At 46.1% G+C, this 17,437-nt stretch overlaps 1 protein-coding gene across 4 annotated transcripts in view; it reads right to left on the reverse strand.

Moving 5' to 3' along the window:
* Nucleotides 1-17,437, reverse strand: part of RBM20 (RNA binding motif protein 20) — a 104,704-nt gene that overhangs the window by 20,910 nt on the left and 66,357 nt on the right. The window contains exons 1-5 of one of the 4 annotated variants that reach the window (XM_068949642.1): nucleotides 14,863-15,009; nucleotides 3,859-5,038; nucleotides 2,113-2,174; nucleotides 1,865-1,956; nucleotides 1,438-1,535 (exon numbers count right to left, since the gene is read on the reverse strand). In XM_068949642.1, coding sequence (XP_068805743.1) covers nucleotides 1,438-1,535; nucleotides 1,865-1,956; nucleotides 2,113-2,174; nucleotides 3,859-4,845 — 1,239 coding nt within the window. In that variant the 5' untranslated portion in view covers nucleotides 4,846-5,038; nucleotides 14,863-15,009. Of the gene's footprint in view, nucleotides 1-1,437; nucleotides 1,536-1,864; nucleotides 1,957-2,112; nucleotides 2,175-3,858; nucleotides 5,039-7,497; nucleotides 7,700-14,862; nucleotides 15,010-17,437 lie in introns of those variants that run through there. The other 3 variants (XM_068949645.1, XM_068949643.1, XM_068949641.1) reach the window with 3 other exon arrangements.

Genomic DNA, 17,437 nt, shown 5'->3' on the forward strand with positions numbered 1-17,437 from the left:
CCAGAAAAATCAAAAGCTATTAGTTCTTCTGTCTCTCATAGTACAGCAGATCATTCAGAAGGAGGACTTTTGCAGGCAGCTTAAATGATAAATAGTGACAGATTCTAAGGAGAAACGATACTGGTATTAGCAGTAACTTCATTTATTGCTAGCTTGACAGACATGATGAAAAGGAGCATTCCTCTGCAGCCACTGCTACTCCACCTCTGACCTCGGAGGCGGCTGCTCGGCTCTTCGCCTCCCTACGCTCATCCCTTCTGCACCAGGCAGGCGCAAAAGCCCCTGCAAGCACCCCGTTACAGCAAAGCAGCAGAGATCAAAACTGACCACATTACACAAATCTGGGTAACATTTCTGTAAATGATGCCTGATGTGAACTGCAGTGACAGGGGGTCACGACTCAGCCCAGGTTCCTGGGATGCTGGAGACCATGGCGAGATACACACAAAAGCAACAAGATAAAAATACGAACTGCTGGATTTTGGCTGCTATTCCAGACACCCTAACATGAATCCTGGATGTCTCCAGCTTTCATCGTAGCTTTCCAATATATGCTGAGCTTCATTGTAACCCTAACATCTTTGTACTTCCATTACTGTGTATGTGGAGTTCTTACTCTTGCGATTTCTGTCCATTTTTAATCCCTCTGCCTCCTCAGTGTAAGAACCACTTTTAATGTTAGCTTCCGTCTGGCACTTTTTGCTCACTGGGACAGTAATTCAAGCACACACTACAGCAATGCAACTGGGGACTGTGTCAAACACTGGGGGGTTTTATAAACCAAAAACATGGAAGGCTGTACACCAAAGCAAACTGAAGTGGCAGCTGATGACATAAATAACACGCTGAAAAAAATAAGAAAAAGCTAGTCCAACATAATGAAGCATCCTTAATTGCACTGGGAGCCCCAAGCGAATAACGGTTAGAGAGCTGCAGCCACGGCCTTCACCATTATTGCTACCTGGGAGAAAGATCCCAGCACAGCAGAGGCAGAAAACAATTGCTACAAAAGAAATAACTGGAGAGATGACAGGTTGCTCACTGGGATCAATACTCTGAAAAAGTAAAAACTAACCCAAATCTTTATTTCAAGCTGAAGTTGACCCCCCCTGGGTCAAAAAGTCTCAGAAAATGAGGAATAAAACTCTGGTACATACACAGAGTGGGTACATATGTGGGTACATACACAGCAATCTACCCCCCTCAATTTCTCCTAAAGAGCAAACAGCATTCAACATGGAAAAAAGTCCACAGTGAAGTTCTGATTTGACCCAAACCAAAAGCAAAACAGAGTTGCAGGTAAGTTTAAATAATAATCTGAATGTTTAGATTATTGTCTACAAAGAAGCCTAAAACTGATATATTTTTAAATCAAGCAAGTAGAAAGTGGCTTCTGCAAGGATGTAAACAGGGAGATCAGTTGGCTTAGATACTCACTCTTACCCCTGATGGAAGAGAAGAAAACGTAGGACCTGGCTGGCCAAAGGATCTTGCTGATGTGGTGATAAAAGATGAGCCGACATTTGGTGGATAATCTAAATAATGGATTACACACATTTCATGAAAATCTTGACTCAGATTAGCTGCATTAATGTGCTCAGTAAGAAATGCCCCCTTTATATAAGATTTCATCTTCTCGTTTTGGTACCAAATTATACATTGTTTTGTTGTTTGAACGAAAGATAAATTCACACTTTAAAGGCACAATTTTCCCTTTTAGTGTCTCTGTGCACATCTTCTACTAACCTGTTTACCTTGAAAGCTTTTATCATATTTTTATTTCAAATGTCCACTTTTCCCCCAAAGACTGACTTTTCTTTTAATTAAATAAGTATTTTTAATTATTGCACATGCAACCATTCACCTTCGATACTAGATGTGTTGAAAACTGATGCGTTATTTGGAGATAAATGCAATGTTCCATCTGCTGAACTTAATACACAGCGGATACCAGCGCTGGAAAAGAAGAAAAGAACTTTAGGAGCAGGCATAATGTGCCATGAATATCAGAAACTTAATTATTAGACAGGAAGTCTCTGATGTAAAGCCACTGAAATAAGGGATGCTCCATTAGAAATTCAGTTGGAAGACTGCCTCTAAAACAATACTTACTTCTCCGAAAAAGCCACACATTTCTGGATGTGAAGACTTCCCTTAGTGTGCTGATCCCAGTCCTATGTTGAAACAAAGAGATGATGAGCACAGGGAAAAATCCTGAGACAAATTCACAAGAGACTGCTTCTCCATTCAGTTTACCTTATTCTAAAAAGAACAGTGACATACTGATGATCAAACTGAAAGATACTGGAGCCAAGTACACTTTCACCCAATACATTTACAAATTCATTACTTGTAAGTTAAATTGTCAGTTACTTTACAAAAGGAGATCTCTGTACAGGTTGTTAAATCAATGTTTATTTCTATTAAATCAGTTAATTTATACTAGCTGAAGAGCTCATCCTGCAAGGCACTGAGCATCCTCAACTCCTTTAATGTAGAGGCACCCCATGACATTCCTCCCACTTTCTAAATGCGTAATGAAAAAAAGTCCAGCATGCCCCTAACAGGGGCGTTTCACACCACTGCAGGAGTCACCATGACAAGCAATTTTGCAAGCAGCTGTTCTAAGAGTAAAAGGGAAACGTCGAAGAGCCAAATACATTCAAACATCCCATAGCTAGAAGGTATACGCACAGTTCAGCTAATGAATATCCAGTTCCGATATAAGATGCTGGATTATAAGTATGAGACACTATTTCATTTGCTGGCATTCTTCCTTCTTATATAAAGGGCTGTTATAAGACACTTTTGTCAGGCCACCGTCAGCATGAAAACACATGCCTGTGCCATGAGGTACCGGTCCTGCAACGTGATATAAAAAGCCCACAAAGCCGTGTTCAGCTAGGCTCCCCAGGAGGGCAGAGCCACCCCCAGAGCCCACGACGGCAGTCGGGCTTGAAGGGCCAGCTGGCTCTCTCCAGACCCGACCCTACACACAGGCTCTCCAGACAACCAGGAAGTTTCCTCTCAAGCGTGAGCTTGAATTTGGAGCTCCGGTGACAGTATGAACATGGCCAGAAAAAGCAGAAGGGGCCAGCGATGGAGAAGAACTGGGATCACAGTTTTTCGCTACATGTGCTCAGTAGCTTCTGGCTTCCCTGACAAAGTCACTGAGGACCCCTGAATCTTGGAATTTTTTTTAGGGCTCCTCCTCCTACTTCCATAGGAGGACCTCCCAACAGAGAAAATTATTATAGTTGTTTTATCAAAATGTGCCACTTTGTTGAAGCGCATGGTTTCCACAAGGCTTTTCTCAGGAAGGTTTTGGGATTAGAAACACAAGGACAAAGGGAGACCAGATTAAACTGCAGATGTGCAATTACACTACTGGCTTGAGAAGCGGAGGATCAAGTCCAAGCTCCTCCCCCGCTTGATTTGGAGTGATCAGAGATGAGTAACAACTTGAGCCTGGATCTCGCATTTCTCACGCCAGTACCATAATCTCTCAGCCACGGACTGCCACATATACACACATTTTCTCTTTCATATTTTCACAGCAAAATGCAGAACAAAAACAGATCTTGAAACCTCAGTAATTGCCATGAGACAGACAGACAGTGCTCTAACCCAGGCCTACAAAATCCTGTTTATGCTTCCATCTGGGTATCTGTGCTGAAGATCGGCACGGGGGCTGCAGGGGTGACAGCGTTTGCCTTGTGAGCATTGCTACATCAAGAGCCAAGTAGGTTGGAGAGGCAGTTAAATAAATCACCCGGCACACGGACAGGGTACCCCTTCAAAGCCCATTAACTGAATCACTTTTCAGATCACGCTTCTGAGCGCATTAAAATCACTTACCTTCAGATCAAAGGTTTTTTTCTCGCATATTGCGCAGACATGTGGGAAGTGAAGCGGGGCTATGCCGTGAAAGTCGTTCAGTTCGTGAGGCTGGAGCGCTCGCATGGGCAAATCGGGTGGGTTTGTGCTCAGTTCCTCATTCTGCCTCATTCGAGAGCTGCTAAAACTCTGTTTACTATTGTTGAGCCTGTTAAAAGTGGGGGGAGCGACAGCACTAAACTTTGTGTCAGGTGTCGGTTCTTCAGGGTTGTAGAGCTCGTTTCTTATTTCATACTGCTGACTTGTTGATGGCCACATGCTGTCACTGGGCATGAGGTCAGGCTTGTTTTGGCTGGTGAAATTAGGGATATTTTCCCACTGGTTGTTTGTACCTGTGCCATGTAAGACTGGGCCTGGATCTCCCTTCTGAGGAGAATTCGTGTGCAGATCGCTGGGGAAAGCCAGCGCTGCCGCATGCTGGCCTTTTGCGCTTGCCCCGTAGACGTCTTTCTGGAAACCGGGCTGGCCATCATGCTTGGGCTGGCTCGAAGGGCCAAAATGACCCTCATAGTGGACCCCTGCGGAGGAGGTGACAGGATGCGGCCCGCCAGCCAGGAAGCCGTGCTGGCTGGATTGATCCGTGTCCGCAGTGTACACCGGAGAGGCAGGGACGTTTTGCTTGCTGTACTCATAAAACCCGCCTGCCGTGGAAGAATGGCCAGCCTTGTTCAGACCCACGACCACAGCCTGCTGGCTGGAAGCGGGAGCCATCACACCTCCGAAGGGATTCATGACGATAGCGTTCGAGGTTTGGGCCGGGACGCTCCCTATCGGCCCCAGGCTCCCTCCTGGCGCTGCTAGCGCTGGGCTCTGCGCTGGAAAAGCCAGTCCACTGGATGGAAACCTGGCATTAGCGATCCCAGGCCCTTGTGGAGGTCCTGCGGTGTGCCCCTGAGGAGCATTAATCATGGAAGGATGTCGTAACTGGTTAAAGAGTGGCTGAGACATAGCCACTTTGGAGAGGACCTGATTGAGAACAGTGGCAGCTGCTGGGTTGTTGGTCACTGCTGTCTGGGCCAATTTTAGCCTGTGCAGCGTAAGCTGAGCCTGGAGCTGGGCGAGCTGAAGACTTGCAGGGGAAGGAAGCAGAGGGTTCGGGGTGCTGACAGAGAACGGAGTCTTCTCCAGGAGCTTGGCAGCGCTAGAAAGGATCGAGATATGGGTTAGCTAAATTCATCTGAATTTTCACTGTGGTTGCTTCCTACTAAAGCGTTGCATGGGATAAACAGCCGCTTTTGGAGATTTAGCTTACCTAAACCGAGGAAACCTTAACCCAGAGCCTTAACCCACCCTCCTTGCTTAAGCATCCGCCGCCATATCTTTGACTTATTTGTCTCCCTGTAACACTTTGATTGAAAAGGATCTCCTGAATTCTCCATTTCACCCTCCACTAACCCTTGAGAGCTCTGAATCCGGCCTTCAGCTCATTTAAAATATCTGTAGGATTCAGACCTAAAACGCAAAACAGGAATGGGGGCAACCTAAGCCCTCCCAGGCCATCCCCACATCTAAGGTTTTTGCTCTCTCTCTGACTCATGCAACCTTTGATCTCCCTGCTGAGACATCTGCTTTTGTGATGTTACCATCACGTCCATTAAGAACAAGGGTCACCCTTTTCCCACAGAAGAAAGAAACACAAAATGGGAACGTGAGGCCAATCCACTAAGTACTTCACACCTTACATATTTAGGAAGATATGACACAACACACACAATTATTTTTACTGTTTACAATTCTCATGTAATTAATGTTCATGGCAGTCCATTCTGTAAAAAAGTAAAGAGTCTCCCTATTATGTGGAGGGCAATACAGAGGAGGAAAATAAAGCAAATGATTTGGCAGAAGCTAGAGCAAAAACTAACGTTAGAAGCATGACGAAAAATCTTTGCATCAGACACTCGTTCCGCTATTTCAGAAACAGAAATGGCAGCAGCTACAATATGAACAAACCATTTTGAAAAGTTTTCACAGTTCAACTGGAACACAAGGCAAAATTTCTACAGGGTCAGCTGGCCAAAATCAAAGTCTTTGTACTTTCCAGAAACCAGAGCTGCATTGACTGTTCTTCTTTAAGTCTCTTAAATGGGATGAATACATAAGGATGATATTGCCTGCTTGAATTCCTGAACTGGGAAAATAGGAGATGGTGATCTCAGGCATACGGTGGTTCCCGGCTTTGGGAAGAGCCCCTGGGAATGGCAGGGACATCTCCCCAGTCCTCCCCCCCCACCCCCCCCCCGAAAAAAAAGCTGCCTGTGGACATCTAACTGAACTAAAAAAACCATCCCAAACGGGGAAAGTCTAGTAAAGTTATAAGCAAGTGAAATCTTGTAACGGAAAATGTTAGGCAACCCCAGCTTCCAGGCAGCTGCAGCCACCCTGCTCGTGCTGGCCGCGCCGCATCCTCGATCCTCGGGGGCCGCCTGCATCCCGCACGGCCGAGCCAGCCGGCGGCTGCCCTGCGCCCTCCCGCGCTCCCCCGTATGGGGCGCAGCCCACACTGGGGACCCCACCGGCCGTTTTCATGCCCTTACCAGAAAAACGTTAGCCACCGCTTCTGCCGTCACCAGGAGCCTCTGCTAGCAGAGGGCACAGCTATTCAACACGCTACAAATGGCCGCTCGTTATTAAGATGAGAGCAAGAGTACCCTTGAATAACGGGGATGTGGTGCAAAGCTCAATTAATTTATACTGTAAGAATGTGTTAAGTGTCAGTTTAGGCCTTTCAAAGCAGCAGGAGCTGCGCATCAACCGCCGTGCAACACCCACTGTTAATAATTGGCCAATTTGCTAAAGTGCATGGATAAAGTCGTAGTCAACGGTAAATGTCTTGTCAGCATGCTGCACTTGAAAACCACAAATTAGAAAAAACATCTGCTTAAACCCCAAGTATGACTAAGAGAAAATGAATGGGTTTCATATTTAACGTTCAGCTTCCACTAGCAACTGCAGGGCACATCTGTCTCCCAAAAATACAAAAATGCCATTGGGATAACTGCATCGTTAGGCAGGAGCGAGCGCGCCCGCCCGCGCCGCCGGCCCAGGCCGGCGCGCTCCAGCCCTGAGGTGCCTCTCGCCTTCCCGCACGGCCGCCTCGCACCGGCGGGACGGTTTGCTGCTTGACAAGCCAGCGTGGCAAACAGCTCTGGCCGGCAAAGCCACCCCTGGGGGGACCGCAGCAGGCCTGAACCCCCCCGGCCGGGGGCCAAGCAGCCTCCCGCCCCATCCGGGGCGTCTGCGGCTCCCAAACGGCTTCGTGTTTCTGCTGAGATTTGGGAAGGGGCACGGCTCCACGGTTCAGCCGTCTGCTTCCCGGTGTCAGGGCGCTTCGGGTCGCGCGGTTTCTCCTCCCGCAGCGGAAACGGAGCATGCGGCCGCCTGATCAAGCCGAAGAGGGAAGGGCGCGTTGCCCCGGCCGGGGCGAAGCACGTCAGGAGACGGCAGATGGGAGGAAGAGATGGAGCTTTAAAGGACCTTTCAGAGCAGCAGCCACCTTTGAGGATTTCTGTCCTGTCAGGAAACGCAGGCCACGTGGCACTGCTGCGCACGTCTTTAAACAAATCCTATTCCCCCTTCCTCTTCTAAAATCCTAATATTTACCTTTATGTGTTTGAGGACATCGTTTTGACCCTGCCGCCGCCGAGTTACTGAGAGGGCACACGGGAAGCCCCGCTCGGGCGCACCTCCCGGCCCCGCTCGGCCTCCCCTTGCCGCAACCCGGCCTCCGCGCAGGGCCCCGGCCTCCGAGCTACGGCAACGCGGCGCCACGAGCCGCTCATCCTCCTCGGGCCGCCGGGGCTACCAGCTGGCCGCGGCTAAAGTTAGCTCCTGCCCCTCGCAATGCATTCCCCGTCATAAGGTCAGCGGCGGGAAAAGTAAACAAAGGTTGTCCTCTCCGCTTGTTTGTTTATTTAACGTTGGGCGCGCGCTGCGGCTACACCAGCTGGCTCTTCTGCACGGCTAGCAAGGACAGAGATGTTCTTCTTCCCTAAGAAAAGGCGCCAGGGTCGCTCGAGCGCCGTTTCCGGGAGGGACTGCACCGACCCAACACGCTTTCGCATGGCTCTGGGAGCTAGCGGTGGAAGAAATGCATCAAAGACGGCAACGCTCAAAACGAAAAGGCAACCGCTGGCACAGCTATCTCGCTATAAATCATGTCAGCCCATCTGCTACATCTCCCCGTAATCCTTATCATGCTTTTCGCATCCAAGTAGAGCGAGTAACACACAGCGTCCGAGGTAAAGCATCTAGACTGCCCGATTATTTGCGCAATCCTGTCTACGAGAGTGATGAAAAGGCTGAACACAAAATAGGTCTACCAGAACAGAGAGCTAACCTGGAGCTTGAGTTTCAAAGGACCAAATTACGGATTTTTTGAAGCGTTGCCTGGCACCTTCCAAAATTAAGAAATAAAAAAAAACGACTAAGAAAGATATGATCTTAGCTGCTACTAGTTATTTGGGAAGTATTTATATACACAAATATTTGAAAGGCTGCATAGAGCATGAGCTTGAATATATCAAAAAACAGACCAATTCAAAGCTGAGCAGAATTTGGGTTTTTTTTCCTTTCTGCATAACACTTGCATGTCTTCTAGGATTTTGCATTCCCCCCCCCCCCCCCATATAACACATTTGGCTTCACATATAGTTACATCTTCCTGTCCAAATCTTTGAAAGATGAATTTGTTAATATTTTTCATTCCAAAATGTTTCAAAACATGCAATTTTTTCCAAGAAATCTCTATTACTCTTCCCATGTTAGAATTAAAGTGGCCAAGGCTCTTGAGATACTTAAGTATTCTAAATGTCTGACTACTCTGCGTTAGCATACTATTCCTATCAGATTTATGATACTGTATCTGCTTGCGCGCTGGTTTTCATCTGTTAAAACCTTTTCTAAATCAGTTTATCTAATACAGTTAGAAAACTTTGAATTTTTATTTCAGGACTCTTGAACACATCAAAGAGAACCATCTTTTAATTATCCAAGCACCGAATCAATCACATTCTGTTATGCGGGGTTGGGAACATCCTTTCCCTGCAACAGAGCATTTATTCAAAACACATGGGGCTGCATTCGCTGCGCTCGGTCAAAACAATTGCTGTGGGACTAAAAGAGCAAATCGAACCCGGAAAAATGTATCAATTGTTATACAGATGAACCTAGTAAGATACCAGGATAAAGCTAGCCTTCCAATAAGAATGCACTATTTTACCATACTTCAGGGGGATTAACTGTTTGAATGTGAGGACAGAATTTGGCCTCTTGAATTAAAGGGAACTGCAAAACTGTATTTCAAACACTGGTGTAAGTAGAGACACAAAATTCAGCAGTCTCAACAACGTATGTCTTTGTTAGAATAGATTAATTATTAGAACTGTATTTTATGTTACGCTGTTTTGCTAATCACAGTAAGAATACAGGGTTTAAAATTCATTTTTGCGTGTTGAATAAAACTAACGCTTAGGTCAGTAAAGATTGTGCATTGGTTAAAAAATAAACATAGGAACCCTTTCCTATCCTGCTAGACCGTATCTGGCTGATACTAAATGAGTTTCTCTTTCTCTGCAGCTCCACAAGAAGTATTTTCTTTGGTTTTAGTGCAATGACCTTCTGGGTCAGAAAAGCTTGGAAAGTCTGCCGAAAGGAGGAAAATATACCTTTATATTTTATATAATTATGTAAATTATAACCTTTATAATTTAAGCTCTGAAATCATCTGCAGCAGAACTTTTTTTTGCTGAGTTCTGGCTAGAATTGATAAAAAAAAAAAAGATCATGTTTCACAGTAAATTCAGCTAATGATGGGGAGCACTAAAAACCTTAAGCTACTTTAATACGTTTATAAGCTGGAAGTAAAACCCTTCTTATCCCAAATAATAGTTTTTAAAGCCCTCCGTTACACTACCGGGAGAGTAAAACAAATCCCCAGCCAATGTATACACGTACTTTACCAAGAGAGTTCTGCATATGTTTGGCAATGATAAACTCTATTATCTGGACAAACATCCAACCTAACAGTCAGCTGGAAGATGAAATGTAAAAGGTTATCACAAAGCTGCTAAGCTCGAGGTTTACAAAGCTGATAAAAGAGTGAAGCGCCTGACTCCTACCGAGAGTCCTTTTTGCTCATTTGAAACTTCAAGCCAAGCTGTTCTCTGCCCTCGTTTATACGCAGCCAAGTTAGGCAATTTCCACTGGTAAAGGGACAAAGTGAAGAGGCAAACACAGCCACTACGTGTTGGATAGTAGCTGTGGTCACAGAAGAAAAATCAAGTGATCTTAGGAGGTTGGCTGGAGCAACTCCCGAGGCTGGATGAAGCAGAACTCCGTCATTCCTGATGTATTTGAGTAATCAGCTTTTAAGACCCTCCTGGGTGGAGATTTCGCACCCTCCAGGGACAATTCGTCGCTTAACTATCCTGACTCTTAGAAAGTTGTTCCTAACATCTATTCCGGATCTCTGCTCACAGTTTAAGCCATCCTCCTTTGCCATCCTCTCAGTATATACACTGAGACCCGCTCCTCTTGTCCTCCTACAGCTGCTACCATGTCTTCTCTAAAACCATCCCAGCTCCTTCAGTCTTTCTGCATGTCTCATGTATTGCACTTGTCCATAACGCCCCATGCGACTGCTTTTTTCCATAGCAGCACAACCCTGAGAGGCACTGTTATGCCTAGCTCCTTTCCTGAAGAAGCTACTGCCCACCCGAGAACCACAGAGAGGGCACCTGGGAGCGATCCCTGGAAGTCGTCTCCTCCGACTTCCCACAGCAAAGGCTGGCACACTCCTTTCTCGCTTTGACTGCCCATTGGACTTTTAACCGCTGTTTCATATTGGCACCATCAATGGTGCATCCAGGTTATTTCAGATCCAGTTTGTCAGGATTACTCTGGATTCCTATGCTGCCTCCAAAGTACTTGTAAATCCTCTCCTCTTGGCAATATCTGCAGAGTTAATGGGTGCTTCATTCACCCAAGTCATCAATGAAAGTGTCAAACAGATTTAAGACAGTTCCCAAGAACGTGATATGCCTTTCCACTCTCTCTTAAAACACCAGTAATCCAAGAGTGTCTCTTCCACTGGTCTGGATTTTTGAGCTGAAGAGACCAGATCCTTTTCTCCTTGACAATCACTTTGCTGGGGAGGAAGAGAAAAAAAAGGCATCTGTCCCACTTGCAGCTGCAAGAACAAGAGGCTGGATCATCTCTGGTGAGATTTCTTACTAAGGACTCCTGTTATATAGTTCAGGGAGCTGAGTTTTGGACTGTTGTTTAAAATCAACTATGTGTTTTGGGTTGTTTATTGGCAACATTTGTTTCTTTTTAATTTCCTAACTTTCGAACGCTGATGCCAGTGTCTTGGACAACAATCGCAGTTTACAACTCGAGAACAACAAAAATAGATAGCATAAGCCCACAGCAGCCTTCACACTTCCTCTCCCTATTCTTCAGTGTACCTTCTTCCTTGGAAACACGCTTCTTGCGTTGCATGTAATCCCAGGCTGTATGTTGGGCTTATTTCTGCTTTCCCTCATTTAATGTGTCTCCCCATAACACTTAGGCAAGTTTGACTCCTTTCAAGTCAAGGACGTAGTCTGCTGAAGCAAGACTATGTTATCTAAAACCGAGCTCGCAGGTGATGATTTTCAGGGGTTTGGAAAGTTGTCATTTAACATGTTGCTTGTTTTTGATGGCGGGCCGTCAAAAACACGCCGTTAAGCACGTCGCCGTTAAGCCCACGCAGAAACACAACGCGCCTTACGCAGGAAGTCGGCGGTCGCTCACGTAGCCGCCGGCCGCCGCTGCCGCCGAGCGGGCAGCCGAGGGCCCCAGAGCGCGGGACGTGTGTGGGCAGGGCAGCAGTGGGAGAAAAAGCAGGGCAGGCGGCAACGCGGCCAGCCGGAGAGACCGACGGCCGCGGCCCCTCCGCCTGCCCCCGACAGCCCTCCTCTAACCCACACCGAGCCAGAGCTGCCTGGAAACCTCAGCCTAATCTAGGGGAAAAAAGGAAACTGCAGCCGTTAAAGAAAAGGGAACGCGAAAACGAAGGCAGAAGCCCTTCCAAGGCTTTCTACGCCGTCACAAAAGACAAACACCGACCGAAAGATAATCCTTAGCATATAGGACTTATGGAAAAGATATCACGGTAATAGCTCAGTGTACCTTCTGCTCATGCGTCTCCCGCGTGGCACTGTTAACCACCACAGAAATAACACGTTCGAACGTATCAGGATCTCGCGCTGCCTGGAGCCACAGCAGTTTTCAGTTATGTGTTCAAAGTAGGAACGATAATGTGGGTAGGCAGATAATGCCTCATTTGAACAAGCCATATCTATTACTATTGCACAGTAATACAAGACAGTATAAAAGCACTTTTGCAAAGGTAATATTTTCAGTTTGTAGACAGGAAAATGACATAGCTGTCGAGAGGCTAAAGTGCTCAGAAAGATTTTTATTTCTAAGTAGCTTCAGTCGTGTTGCAGAGAAGAGATTGCTACTCAAGGGAAAAAAACTAAAATCCAGCCTTTTATCCATTTGTTTCTAAATTTTCAAATATATCATTGGGATGAATAGTTCAATAAAAAAATTCCTATTAGTCATTTAAATCTCTAGGCGAATACTAGTCAGCCTTCATAAGGATAACGGCCCCGGCTACACAAATCGCGCAGATAAATCTGAGCTCTTTTGTCTGCACCCTAGGCCAGCTCCAAAGCGCCAGCTTGGGACTAGAAGTCACAAAGGAGCATCACAATCATGTCATAATTAAGCTAGGATCACCACCTCCTCTAAAAGTTGTTTAAACGACGGCATTACTAACCAGCACAGCACAGCAGCGCTCGAGGAGAAACACTGGAATAACTCCTATCAAAAGTGGCCGATAGGATTTTTTTTCTCTCTCCCAAAAATACTTACAAGTAAGAAATCCAGAGGAATAAGAAATGTCTTTGTTTTGGGTTTTTTTTTTTTGTTTAATCAGAATTTTGATTAGAAAACCAGAACCTCTGTGGTTTTCCTGATATACATTACATAACTGTATACTTAGGCTTATTTTTCAGTTTTTCTTTTATGTATATTCTAAAAGTAGATAAATGCAATAAATTCCTATTGTTTACATAACCGCATATATTACTGGTATACATACATGATACATGAATCTTATGAAACACAGATCTAATCCCGCTGTGACTGGTGTGCTGCAAAGCGTTCCCGGTTTCAGCGGCGCAAGGGCAACGCTCCTATGTCCCTTTTTGGTTATGTTTAATTTAAACAGGAAACATCAAAGCGGAACGCTCTCTTTTCACGATCTCTTTGAAATCAGCCTGTAATACTGAGCCGTAGTACTGGTTCAGTTACACAGAAGTAATACGCGGCACGTTTTGGCCTAGAAGTTTTCAGCGTCTATTCTGCAATGAACGTTACTCTCTTTTCCTTTAATGCATCCAAATTTCTATGCTCAAGAAATTTTAATGGGACTCCAAAGATATATAGGAGGTTTTGTTTATTTTTCTTATGTTAAAAAGAACCAGTTGGTGTGAATCAGACTTGAGTGTGTTCCTTCTGGCAGAAAAGAGACTGTACCAGCATTACTGGCTTTGAGAAGTTGAATTTATTGTCTTGAAAAATAAAATGCCATTCAGCCAACCTTCTGAAACAAAACATAAAAGCAGGCCAGCGCTTAAATCTTGAACAAGCACCAAGAGCATTTTCCACAAAGGAAACAAAACGGGGATAGACACTTTGTACAGAATAATGTCGATTATTTTATTTTCCCTTTTTGTCTGCCTCCAGTGTTAATTAGGAGTAACTGCCAGTTAATATGCGCTGAGCTCCGCACGGTAAAATGGATTAGCGTGCTAAGATGGAAAACAAGAATCACTTTTTAATGAAAAATATCAGGTTTCAGAGAAGTGCATGTGGCAGCTGTGAGGAAGGGAAGAGCGCGAAGGCATTAACCCATGGCCTGCGCTCCGCGAGCGAGCCGCCCAGCTCTGCTCATACAACTGCCGCTGCGAACGGACAGCCGTGCTGCTGCGATTAAGCAGTGTGCTCCTTCCCACCAATTTTTGTTTGCTGGTTTTGCCTATTTTTGAAGTACGTTTCCGCTCAGTAGCCGGAGTGTCGCTAGGAGTACGAGCAACCTATAAGGCTGGGCAAAAAAACAGGTTTTCTTTCTTTCTGCTGGCCTGCAGATTAGATGTTACACCTCGTGTAACTGGTGCATCTCTTAATCTCAGACCTGGATGCAGTTTTCCTTCCTGTGTGAACAGCTGCCTAAGAAAATTGTGACCGTTTTTTTTTAAAAAAAAAAAAAAGATGGTGCTGGTTTTCTTCAGTATTATTTATGTCCCAGACTTTATTTCTGAAAATAAAACATCACCTCTGAAGTATCCAGTACCGTTACAGAAAATATTTTTACCTTTCATAATGCTGCTCTGATCTTATTTTTTTTTAATTGCAAGGAACTCTGCTCACTGACAGCATTCCTGACTTCCACCACCTTTCAAATATTTTGGCACTTCAACTTCTTTTACGTTTTGGAAGTAACTCTATGCCCCCTGGTTGTAAACAATATCAATATCATTCTGCTTTGTGTCTACTCACGCAGCCTAAAAGGCTGATTACAGGGCGGTTAACCGTGGCAAATCGATAGGATGCAATCTGGCATGCAGTGTCTTTTTTAACGTATAAAAGCCGTGGTGTACAGAAAGCTAAGCGCTAGCAGCAGCTATTGCACAAAAACGTGAGACTTTAAAACCAAAGTTCACTACTGGAGCTACCCGCTACGTACCCCCCCACCCTTTTGGCTTTGTTACGGAAATAGCTGCATTTTAAAGTTAAACTTTAAAGCTCGACAGAATACCGCACCCGGCAGATTAAATACCGTCGCGGTGAGAGACGTGAGCGACAGGAGCCCGGACCCTGCGGGAGGAAGAGGTGGGCGTCACAACGCGCTCTTACCTTCTGGCGAGGCAGGAGGCTGCCGGGAGCCGCCGCGCGCGCCGAGCCCTACCCGCACGCCTCCCCGCCGCGCCGCGCACCTTCTACCCGCGCGCTGCGCGCCCCCTCTCTCCGGGCTGCCTTTTACAAACTCACAACTTGAGGAATGAAAAAAAAACGCCCCAAATCGAGGGCTGCGAGGCGAGTCACGTGGTCTCCGGGGGCCATTCTTGTTGCATTACACGCAGCGAGGGTAGATGGCAAACAATATCAGTTGACGTTTATGCCATATGTTTGCGGTCCCGTCCCCGGATCAGCCCCAAAAGCCTGCTTCTGCACAGCTCCACGCCGCGGCATCCTGCTGAGGAGGGAGAGGGTGGCAGCCGAACCGGGCGAGCTGCGGAAGAAACGAGGCACGCCAACGAAGACCAAGAGCAACCGCTTTTCACAGAACAAACCCTTGCTCCGGGAGACAACCAGCACTCCCCGTATAAAGCTGTAACAACTGCGTAACTCATTCACAATCACACTCTTACCCCCTTTCTTAATTCTTGCAGGCACACGCTGCTTTAACTCCCAAGCCCTCCTTCGGGCTTCAGAAGACTTGCCGCCTTCCAGTGACAGCGCAGCTTGTGAGGAAAGAGGTATATGTCTTATTGCGAAAGCCACGGTTATCCGCCTTCTCAGAAACGACCCACGGGCTCTCGGCACAGGGAAACTCACTGCGCAGGGCTACCGCGGCGCCCGGGCGCTTGCCAACGCTGCGCCGGGCCTCGGGCTCGGCTCTGGCTCGAAAGCGAAGGCAACAGGCGACGCCAAATCCCCGCATCTCTAACGCGCGCTTTCATTTGGGGAGTCTTTCCTCGTTGCCCTTCCGTCCTCCTGAAGCCAAAGTCGTCAAAGAACAAGCTTTTTTTGCCCCTTTCTAAACCAAAATATTGTATAGTTTACATCTGGACGTCAGAAACTGTTGATCTTTCCCACACTTTGCATTATGCAGAGATTAACACCCCTTCTCTGCTAAATGACAGAAGATACTACAGCGTATACACTTCAATTAAGAAATAAACGAGCCGTTCTCCCGAAATAAGCCAAATATGCCAGTTTCTGCCTAGGGTACATTAGAGACTTCAGGCAGTCAGATCATCCTCTTTTCAGCTGTTCAGCTGGCCACCCAATTAACCTCGTGGGAAAGAGGAAAAATTTGTTAAACTTTCTTTTAGTGACAGTGTTGGTCTAGAAACCTTTCCTAATAGCAACAGCATTTCGATACATGACCAGATTTTTCTTCCTAAGATGCCGTTTCCAAAATTACTTTGCACTAACGCAGCCCACAAACTAAATCGTCCTGCAAATGTACACAGCTTACCTTTAAAAAAAAAAAAAACATAATTCTGCAATACTTCACACTCACACAAAGCGGAGCCCTGAGGTGCCTCCAGGCAGGTTTTCTAATTTGCTTTTCCTGCCTTTCTTTCTTTCTTTCTTTGTTGGAGCGTCACTTCAGAGCGCTCTCCCCACCTCTTGACAGGAAAAAACTACTGTTCACATTTCTGGCTTTTCTCCAAATAAGGAGCCATATCTTTAAGAGATGGCCAAGACCGTGACTGAAAGGGGAAAGGCACTTAACAGGTGGTCCAAGGGTGTTCCTCCACACATGCACCTCCCATCAGGAACAATTCTGTGGAAGGAGAGGGAACTAGTAAAACCTACAGGGCTTTTCTAAAGCCTGCTGCATCTCCCTTCTGTAACAGGCGTCCTCAGGCCGTCCCCTGCATCTGTATTGTATTAAATAGGATGAAGAAACACAAATCAACTTTCATTTCGATCTCAACTCTCCGTTTCATGTAAACCCCAGCACTATCACGTGAAACACATATGGCAAGTTCAGCCTGGGAACTGCGTTGAGACCTTTCCGGCCAGGAACGAGCTAATCCTTACTGCCGCCTGCATACGGCTCGAGATTGAAGTCTGCAGGTTGTGCCGCGCTTCCACTTGCCGAGCCGGTCGGCGGCATGGGCAAGCCCGGGCCAACTCTAGCAATGTCCTAGTCCACAACTTTACTATATCTGCAGATGTAGTTGCATTTTTCCACCTAGTCAGTACAGGCCAGTGATGAAGGAAAGTGAGGCAAGTAGCACAGGCAATTCGATTTTAGAAAACGCTACCTAGTACACAGGCTGCATGCTCTTGAATCTCTCTGAAGAGGGCTAAGATTCACTCTCTCAGCTCTGCGGTTTTCCCTAACCTACATTTTCATCTGTCATCAAAGACTTGCGTGTCGCTTCACATCCAGGAAAAGAACAGGCCCCAAAACAACTGCATTCCCGGCAATCGGACAAATCTCATCCCCGTTGAATGTCCTCTCCTTATCTGTCTGCTGAGCGGAAAAAAAGAAAACCAAAGAAACTGAAGGCTGGTCCTATTTCCCCTTGAGAAAAGACCTGCCATTGAAAATAAAACAGTGAAAATTCATTATAATGTGCCCTTCCAGTCTTTTTGCTGCCTTAATTAAAAATGACCAAAATTAAATGCTATTTTTGGAAGTAAATCCAGCTGAGAGAGAGAGATCAGAGACAGCAATGCCTCTCCACTT

This window comes from Struthio camelus, chromosome 7, assembly GCF_040807025.1.
Source record: "Struthio camelus isolate bStrCam1 chromosome 7, bStrCam1.hap1, whole genome shotgun sequence".
Lineage (NCBI taxonomy): Eukaryota > Metazoa > Chordata > Aves > Struthioniformes > Struthionidae > Struthio > Struthio camelus.